The 10000-nt window shown below is 35.6% G+C and overlaps 2 protein-coding genes across 2 annotated transcripts in view; both read left to right on the forward strand.

Moving 5' to 3' along the window:
- Window positions 1–2268: 2268 nt before the first annotated feature.
- Window positions 2269–3921, forward strand: LOC119595582 (serine/arginine-rich splicing factor 4-like). Its single transcript, XM_037944693.1, has 3 exons — window positions 2269–2386; window positions 2512–2761; window positions 2895–3921. Exons 1-3 carry the CDS (start codon window positions 2269–2271, stop codon window positions 3919–3921), a joined length of 1395 nt encoding a protein of 464 aa, XP_037800621.1.
- A 152-nt stretch (window positions 3922–4073) lies between these two features.
- LOC119595877 (RNA exonuclease 1 homolog) overlaps window positions 4074–10000 on the forward strand; it is a 16417-nt gene continuing 10490 nt past the window's right edge. Inside the window, 8 exon segments of the mRNA XM_037945079.1 lie at window positions 4074–4322; window positions 4513–4622; window positions 4740–4874; window positions 5437–5562; window positions 6140–6344; window positions 7858–8057; window positions 8409–8540; window positions 9178–9322. Of these exon segments, the coding sequence (XP_037801007.1) occupies window positions 4581–4622; window positions 4740–4874; window positions 5437–5562; window positions 6140–6344; window positions 7858–8057; window positions 8409–8540; window positions 9178–9322 (985 nt within the window). The 5' untranslated portion in view covers window positions 4074–4322; window positions 4513–4580.

A 10000-nucleotide genomic window follows, 5' to 3' on the forward strand; every position in this document is an offset into this window, starting at 1 on the left:
ATTGTCCAAAATCATGATAGAAACAGATGAACATTGTTTTTATATATGTATTTTTATTTCTTATTTATTGTTCATAAAATATTATTTTTTGTTTTCTAGGGAAGAAACAATAACCAATTTATTTACGTAGAATGTATGTCTTCAGTATACCATGATTTATTATTATTTCCTGTTCTTCTGCTTATGTTTTTGAAAATGATGCTTTTTTTTTTCTTTTCTTTTTCTTTTTCTATTCTTTATTTAACCTTGTTTGCAGAAACCAACACAAATCAGTTGCAAGTATAACTTCAGACTCGGAAAATGCAGATGATAGCAGAATTATTAATGATGTCTCTCAGGCCAAAAGAAACTACTGAAACACCCACATCTGAAGGTTTGATATTTTCTTTTAATTTGTTTTTATTTGGATTTTCCATTTTTCAATTTTTTTGAGAAAGGTTGAATGTAAATTTGTTGATAGGCTGAAGGATTGGGGAAGAGAATGAGAGTGTGGATGGGAATGGGAAGAGAGGAAAAGTAACTCGAAGACGAGAAAGACTTTGTTTTTATTTATGTTTGAGTACTAAACATATATCCCGTACACAAGCAGTACGAACACTTCAGAATTTTTAATGATTGTCCCCCCAAAATGTATTACCTGTCTCATTATCATGATTAGTAATTCTTATTCAGCTTCTTGGAACTAAGTGTGTGTGTGTGTGTGTGTGTGTGTGTGTGTGTGTGTGTGTGGGGTGTGTGTGTGTGCTGTGTGTGTGTGCGTTTTTGTGCGGGCGCGCATGTGCATTCACATGCACGTGCACACATATGTATGTTTGGTATGTTTATAAGATTATAATTATAATGTTAATTGCTTTCAGATTTACCAACATGTAGCAAATCAGAGACCTCAGCTCCCAAGAAAGGGGAAAACACAGAAGAGGCAAGTGACACGGAAACGTCTGAAGCAAATTCAGGCAACCAGTCAGAGTTGCTGCAACAACTAGTAAGTGATGCCGTCAAGAAAGCCCTGTCAGAAAACCCCCTACTGGCTGCAGCAGGAGTTGATCCTTCATCTGTGATGAAGAAAATTGATACATCAGCACTGATTGCTCAGGCCTCAGCTGAGATTACCCAAACCAAGACAAAGAAGAAGCTATACCTCCGTCCGCCAGACACCCTAGTTATAACCCCACACCCATAGAGGAACTTAACAAGCGTAAGAGGTCTGTAGAAGGCAGTGATAAGGAAGTGACACCATCCAAGGTTATGAAGTATGTCCCATCTAATCTATCAGCCAGTAGTGTTATTTCAGATGTTTGGAAGGAGAATTTTAAAACCAAAAGTTCTGTAGACAGTGAAGCTACAGATTTCTCTTCTGATGATGGTGAGGGTGATAAAAAAAGAGATGATTTTGATATCCTAGAAGAGGTGCTTGCAGAACACTCACAGAATAATAAGATTAAAGTGAAGAAAAAGAGAGTAAGGGCTCTTGGTAAGCTTCAGTATAATTTATGCACTACAGAGAAAACTACTAAAAATTCAACTGTGATTTCAGATGCACAATGTATGTCAAATCTTGGACAGTAGTAGCTGTGATACATCAAAGAAAAATTCAAATGAAAGTCAGGACATGGCAGAAGGATCTACTTTTTGCCCCATCTCCAGTTTTTACTTCATCTTCAGATGGATTTGGAATGTTTAATAGCACTGTGTATACTACATCTAAAACTGACAGTGAAAAATTGCAAAACCAGTGAAAAAGTACCTGGAAAAGAAGAGAAGGAAGTGAAGGAGAAAGAGGAAAAAGAGATAAATCCAGTAAAAGTCAACAATCCAATACAGAAAAGTGAAGTAAGTGTAAAGCCAAAAAGAACAGCCAAGTAAAGATGAAGTAAAGAATAAAAGCAAAGGCCATTCTTTACTTCCCCAAGTTGTCCATACACTCAGTGCCCCCAAAATATCTAGACGCAATATTAGAAACTGGACTCCGCAGGTTCGGAGCACAGTACCAGAAGTAAAAGAGACAGGTGATCCGTTAGAAGAAATCTTACAGTTAAGGATGGGGAAGATTCACAGCAAACAGCTGACTCGAAAGAAAAATTCCAAAAAGACTCAACAGAGAGTAGAAGCTTCAAAAACTGTTAAAAAGTATAAAGTTGATTTAGATAAGGAATTCTAAGTTTAGCAAATTTGTCATCAAATAAAGAGGAAATTCAACCACCTCCAACTGAAAATTCATCACAAGAAAAGCTAGAAGTAAACACTACTAGCAATAGTGAGAAGCAAAAGATGAAAAATACTGTTCAGGGAGAGAACTCAAAAGAAGAACAAAAGAAATTACCAGATAAAGAAACAGAAACTAAGGATTCTCAGTCAGAGAAGAAGGAGAGAAAGAGTGAAAGTGAAAGTGAAGATCCAGATCTTGATTCAGAAGATGAGGAAGATGATCCTGAGAAAGATGAAAAGCAAAGAAAGGAAAAATAAGGGAGATGTTTCAGCCAAAAATGATGAGAGCAGTGACTCTGAACATAGACGGGGAAGACACAGGAGAAAGAGGAAGAGGGATCGGTCAAGCAGCTCAGATTCAGAAATTCTTACCACAGAAGAAAGAAAAAGAAAGTCACAAACGGCGTAGGAATACAGCCATAGTAAGAAGAAAAGAAAACATCGTAAAAGTAGAGGTGACTCAGATGATGAGGACAGTAAGGACTCAAACAGAGATGAAGAAGAGAGTGCGGATGAGAAAAGTGATGCTAGTAGAGAGAAAAAGCCCGGATGAAGAGTTAGATAAGGTTAAAAAACACAAGAAACACAAGAAAAGAGGAAAGCATCATAAGAATATAAAATACAAGAGAAGGAGAAGCAAGCAAGAAAAAGAGAAACCGAAGCCACAGTAGTAGTCGCAGTTCAAGCAGGAGCTCTAGTGAGAGCCGAAGTAGAAGCAGAAGTCACAGCAGAAGTCGTAGTGAAAGCCGAGACAGAAGTCGCAGCAGAAGTCAAAGCCAAAGCCCTGGTAAGAGAAAAAAAAAAGATAATCAGAAGATATGTAATAGAAGGGAAAGTGAGGATAGCTTAAAACGAAGAAACTCTACAAGTGATAGCCAAGGAAATGCCAAGGATAAAACCCAGCCATTATCAGTACCAATGCCAGTTGATCCAAGCAAAATAAAAATTGAAAAGGAGCCCACAGTTCCTGATCTGTCAATTGTCAAAATTGAGAAAGACTTAGAACAGACTTCTTCTGTCTCTGGCAAAAAAGAAGAGACCGAAAGTCATGGTGAGAAAAAAAGTTCAGGTGACTCGAGCACTAAACAGGAGAGAAGTTCACATTCAAAGCCTAGTAGTGACATTTCTTCCAAAGAAAGTGAGAAAGCTAAGCAGGGCTCAGACAGAGAGCACAAGAAGAGTAGGCAAGATAGAAAAAGTAGTACAGATAGCATGTCTGACAAAGGTTTCTCACAGAGGCGCCAAAGTACAGAATCTAAAAAGTCAGAAAATGAAAGCATCTCAGGAAGCAGCAAACAAGGAATAAAAAGAAGAGGTAGTGAAGATTCTTGCAAGAAAGAAAACACTGCTCAGGATTCTCAGGGTAAAGTCATGTCTATGTTTGATATGGTGATTGCCAGCACTCAACAGGTACAAAAGCCAAAAGTTCTGAAGGAAATCTCTATTTTTGATGCTGTGGCAGCCGCTGGTAATGACAGCAATGAAGACTCAACAGGAGATGACATCGATAGTACAGAGCCTTTTTTGAATGATGATTCATTTAATCAGAAGAGTGACACTCCTTCAAAAGGTAAATCAGGCCAAAGCTCTAAAACTGAGAAATCGGTAGATCGTTCATCCAGCTCCAGCTCTCGCAAAGATAACAAAAATGAGTCCAAGAGAAAGCATTCTTCTAGCAGTAGTAAGAAAAGAGTAGTGGTCATAAAGTTCCAGTAGTCATCACAGTAGTTCTTCCAGCAAGCACAAAAGCAGTAGTAATTCTAGTAAACACAGCAGTACTACTGTGAGTAGTAGTACTAGCAGCAGTAAGGAGACTCATTCCAGCAAAACCAAAGAAAAATCAGGTGTAACTTCTAGCAGTCACTCAAGTGGAAATGCTAAACATCATAGCAGCAAACATAGCAGTAGTTCAAAGAGTCAAAAGAGCAGCAGCAGCAGCAGTAGCAGCAGCAGCAGAAAACACAGCAGTGGAAGTCATTCCAAAGATAAAGAACACGGCAACAGTGGAAGCAGTAGCAGTAAAGCTGATGGAAAAATCAAAGAATCTTCCAGAAATAAAAGATATTCCACAGAAAATGAAGCATCAAATGGGATTTGTGAAAGAGAATCTTGTAATGGTAATTATCATTTCATTTTTTCCAAAATGTTTCAAATGGAAACGTGTTTTTGTTTTCTACATTTGAATTAGAATTCTTTTATATATTTTTTTGTTTCCTATATTTGAATTAGTCTTCCTTTGTAGACAAATTCAGTATCATATTATTCAGTGATTTTAGAATAAAAATTGAGTCAGACATTTCTTCACAGATGGAAATGATTCCCCACTACCAGACCTTTCTGCACTAGATGAGATCCCACAGGATGATTGGGAGCAAATGATTAATTCTAGTGATAGATATGATTTGCAGCATTTAGAGGTACGCAAACTATGGATTTGTAATGCATTTTTAGAATTGATAGGACTTTAAAATTCATATGACCATAAATTGAACTAAATACTATGCCGTTAGAGTAAATTCCTTATTTTTTCCCAGAATCTGGATGATAATGATGAGGATTATGATCTAGATGACTTAGATAAGGATGATCCAGCTATAATGGAGGAATGCATGAGGATGTTCAACGAATACCAACCTGAAGATTCTCAGCTTCAGATGTCATCTAAAAAGGTTAGTGGAAGAATGTATACAAGAAACTGAAAACACTCTGAGATGTAATTTTCACTCGGGAATTACATCAATAGTTTTAAGATCTATGAACTACAGTGACATGTTATTTTGTCATTTTGAGTTAAACCTGCTGGTCAAGAACTTTCTTTTTGATCCTGCAACCATAGTTATTATACTATTACTAACATTAATATTATAACAGCAGTTGGTTTCCCCGTTCCTTTAATTTTTGGAAAAATGTATCTTATAATACTTTAGATATTGCTACAGTTATTAGTATTATTGACATTATGATTAATATATTGTTATACTAATACTAATAACAATAAAAAATAACAAAATAATAAAAAAGGATCTTGTCAAAAGTCAAAGAAGCGGGTAAACATATTAGCTAGGAAGGACTAAAAAACAGTAAGATAAAAAATGATTGACCTCTTAGTAACTAGGCATTTTTGGGCTATCTGTGTGTAAACATAATTAACAAGCTAAAATCACAGTAGACATGGCATGTATTCCTGCTGTCTGGCCATTTTTGTTTTCACAGTATCTCTTATTTTTCCAGACAAAAGTAGTACCAAAAGAAGAACCAGAGTCCTATCAAGGAAAGCAGCGTGTTGCACGTTCATCAACAGGAAATTTAGTTGCCAAGAAACCAGAGAAAGGGCCTCGCAGAATGACACCAGCTCAGGTGAGCAGCGGTTGAGATGATATAACTGCTCATGAAATCTATCTCCCTCTCTCATGTATCGTGTCTTTTGTATGATGTATTATTGTCTCTCATTAATTTTCTTTCAAAAATATTATCTTAAAGACCTCATGAATCTCAAATGTAAAGCCAGGGCTATGTAGTCAGTGCAGGTACAGTGCAATATCCACATATAACTTTGTTAGATAAGTACAGTATATGATATGTTGAACAAAATCTGAACAGTAATGTTTGTACAAATGAAATGAAATGCAACCACAAACAGAAAATGCTTAGGAAGCATGATGTTTCAAATTCAGCAGTATTTCTCACCGTACAATGTAAAAAATATTTGATGTTTGAGCAAAGGCCATTTATTTTATTTTTTATTTTATTTTATTTATTTATTTTTTTTTTATTTTTATTTATTTTTTTTTTTTTTTTATTCATTGCGCATCAAATTCCTTCTAATATTATAATGTAACTTTATGGCAGAAGATAAGGTAAAATAAATTCCATTCATTTAAGTATTTAAGATATTTTCTTTGGGCAAAGAGAAATTTCATATCCTAATCTTCAGGTGATGATGGAAAGATATCAGAAACTGAAGGAGCAGCAGGCAGAGTTGATGAAGCAGCTGAAGAAGCAGAAACAACAGATTGATGAGCAGAATCGTGGCCGGTCATCTTCTTCCTCCGCAGTGTCATCAACTACCTCCTCCAGACCTTCAACTTTCCCAGCATCATCATCAACAACTGTCAAATCACCTCCAATGTCAACTTCAGGTAATTATTGCTTCACTTTCTCCTCCTTTGTTTCATAGTCTGTTTCATTTTTTCTTTATCCTCCTCCTTTTCCTCTTGTTCTCCTCTTCCTCCTGTGTTTTATACTGCTTCTCCTGTTTATCTTCCTTTTCTGCTACATCCTCTACCTCCTCTTTTCCCTCATCATCATCATCATTATTATCACCCTCACATCACCCCACTCCTTTCCCTTCTCCTCCTCCTCCTCCTCCTCCTCCTCCTTCCTCCTCCTCCTCCTTTTCTCCTCCTCCTCCTCCTCACATCCTTTGATTTTGATTCTTCCTTAACTTCCTTTGGTTATTACTCCTCCTTCTCTTATTCCTCCTCCTTCTCCTCACCCTCCCCCAGTCCCCCATCTTTATCCCCTCCTGCATCTCCTCTCCTTCTCCCTCCTCCTCCACTTCATCCTCCTCTCTCCTTTCTCCTCCTCTCCCCTTCCCCACCCCTTCCTCCTTCTCCCCCCTCTTTGCCCTCTTGTTCCTCCTCTTCCTTCTTCTCCGCTTCTTGTTACTCATCCTTCACTTCCTTTGGGTTTTACTCTTCCTCTGCTTCCTTTTTCCCATTTGTGCTTCATATTTTTCCTCCTCTTCTTGTTTTGCCTTTTACTTTTCTTTCTTTATCTTTGCCTTATGCTTCTCCCCTGTCTCCTTGTGCCTTCTCAGCTTCCTATTGTGTATCCTCTTCTTTTTCTTTCTTCTGTTTCTTTCTGCTTCCTCATTCATATTCGTCCTCTCCTTCTTTTCTTTTCCCATCCTTTTTTCTTTTGTCATGGTTTTCATTTGACAGCACCATACCATTGTTATCTAAGCAAATGCCTCTGAGAAAATGTTAAGGTTAGTAGGTTATTTAAGTCTTGATGTTTCAGATAAAATTATTTATGTATATTGTAATTGACCACACCATAGTTATTATTGTGTACAAGATATTCACACTGAGACCATTAGTTGAGTAATCAGAAATTGCATAGTTATTGTTACTAAACATTGTTTTTCTGACATGTAACTCCTTGCACACATTTGAGAGTCTTTATTGTTACTTGGCAACTCAAGTGCAGAACACCTGCTGTCACAATTGTTTTCCACTGTGATCACATGTGTCCTTTGAGTATATATGTATAAAACTTAAGCTTGCACAGAGACAAAGATAACTGAACTTTGTGTACAGGTGAGGTACAAGTGAATTAGTGCTTAGATATTGATTTATAAGTTCTCAAAAATAAAGTAATGATAATTATTACTAATTTCCACTTGAATCTGTATTGTGTAATTTTTTTCAAGTGTGCAGTTTTGGGAGATTTTTTTTTAATGATAATTTATAACATCATTCTTTACTGTCTATATAGTTTAATCAAAATACAATATACATTTTGATGCCAATAAGTTTATAAACTTTATATATATATATATATTTTTTTTTTAAGTTCTAATGACAGAATTAAAGGTTGGTGTATTATAAGATAATTATTTATATGTTAATATTATTACTGCTGTTGTAGGTGGGTCAAAGCGACGCATATCTCATGTGCCAAATGTGTCGTCACTGTTACATGCACGGGAAAAAATCAAGAACCTCCCACCCACAAACACAAGGTCTCTTCTCTCCCCAAGTGTGGCCAAAGCCTCTGGGACTCTTCCACAGACCATTGCACATACAGTTGCGAAGGGCGGTAGAAGGACAGCACATATTCCTCAGTCAGTAAGTTGTTAACTCAGAATTTCTCATGTAAAAGCACGTGGTTTGTTATAAAGTGAAGCATTGTTGGTGATTTTTCTCTATGTCAAATTGCTGTGGTTTATTACATGTTTGATTGTCCTTGTCCCAAGAAAAAAAAATATATAAATAAGAATTTAAAAGGTAGTTTCTTAAATTCACTTTTTTTTTACAAGCATTATAGAGGCTTGTAAAGAATGAAATTGTTCATTAAGGAAAATATACATTCTTATGCTGTAAAAAAAATTTTATGTCTAGGATTTTCTAAAGACTTCTCATTTGCATTCATTCATTTTATGCAGGTAAAGGTAATTATTAAACATTTACTCCCACCAGGAAGCATTGTCACGACCAGTAATTCCAGCTGAATTCGGCAGTAAAGTTCCACAGAATATTCGTCAGCGATATCTCAATTCATTTATTGATGAGTGCCTTAAATTTACTGGAGAAAAGACTGCATTTAGAATAGTAAGTTTATATGATTTTTTTTTCTGTCTAGATCCATCAGGGATATTTTTAGATATGTGCTTCAGGATCATACTTTATATTTTCATAAATATAATTAACCCAATGTGACAGGGAAAATGTGCTCTCTTTTTTTTTGTGTGTGTACGAAATGTCTCTGCACTGCACATAGATGGCTCTGCTACTGTTTAGCCACAAAGGAGTCAATTAGTAGACCTTGTGAGCTTACATGATTTAATTTTTCCTTGAATTGGCGGGAAAAACAACTACTGCTGCCTACTACTACCTTTTTTTTTTTTTAACCAATGCTATAAATATCGATGGTATTATTTTTATTATAGACATTATAATTACCATAATATTATAAACATTAGTAACAGCAAAATAAGATAACATGAAATATTTTCGTTAATTGAGGAAAAGGATAAACAGGCGACTTAGTACAAGTGTAGCCATCTATATCTAAAAGCATTTAATACAGTAACTGACAGTGGACATGGCATATACATACATGCCATGCCAAGCAGCATTGGGTTAATGATGTTGATGACTGAAATTTGTTTTTCAAGCTCAGAAATGGAGTTCATACCTTTTGTTTTCTTAATTTTAAACCAGGTTTTGAAAGTTACCATATTTTCAGGCAATGGCAGAAGAACGAGTGTGTTACAATCGTGCTTCTTCGCGCATGGTTTACCTTAATCTAGCTGTCAATACTCTGAAGAGGTTACGGACACAACAGGAAGCTGGAGAAGCAGCTCAAGAACTTATTGATAGTGATCCACAGTGTAAGATATTGCATAATATAAGTTGTTTAGTTTTGTGCTACAAAGATTTTCTAAAATTACCCCTCTCTCTCTCTCTCTCTCTCTCTCTCTCTCTCTCTCTCTCTCTCTCTCTCTCTCTCTCTCTCTCTCTCTCTCTCTCTCTCTCTCTCTCTCTCTCTCTCTCTCTCTGTCAATCTCTCTCTCTCCTCTCTCCCTTTTCCCCCTCTCCCCTCCCCCCTCCCCCCTCCCCCTCTCTCCCCTCCCCCTCTCCCTCCCTCCCTCCCTCCCTCCCTCCCTCCCTCCCTGTGTATGTGTGTACATAAATATATGTATTACATATATATAGATATATATATAAAAATATATATATATATATAGTATATATATAAAAAATATGTAATATATATATATATATAATATATATATATATATATAATATATATATATATGATATATATAATACATAAAATACATATATATAATATATATATATATATATACATATATATATTAGTATATGTATTATAGTATGTATATATAGTATTATAAAATGTATATATAGTTATATATGTAATATATATATGTAATATATATATATAGTATGTGTGTGTGTGTGTGTGTGTGTGTGTGTGTGTGTATGTATGTATGCATATATACATACATACATATATTATATATATATATATATATATATATATA

The sequence above is a fragment of the Penaeus monodon genome, chromosome 36, assembly GCF_015228065.2.
Source record: "Penaeus monodon isolate SGIC_2016 chromosome 36, NSTDA_Pmon_1, whole genome shotgun sequence".
Classification (NCBI taxonomy): domain Eukaryota; kingdom Metazoa; phylum Arthropoda; class Malacostraca; order Decapoda; family Penaeidae; genus Penaeus; species Penaeus monodon.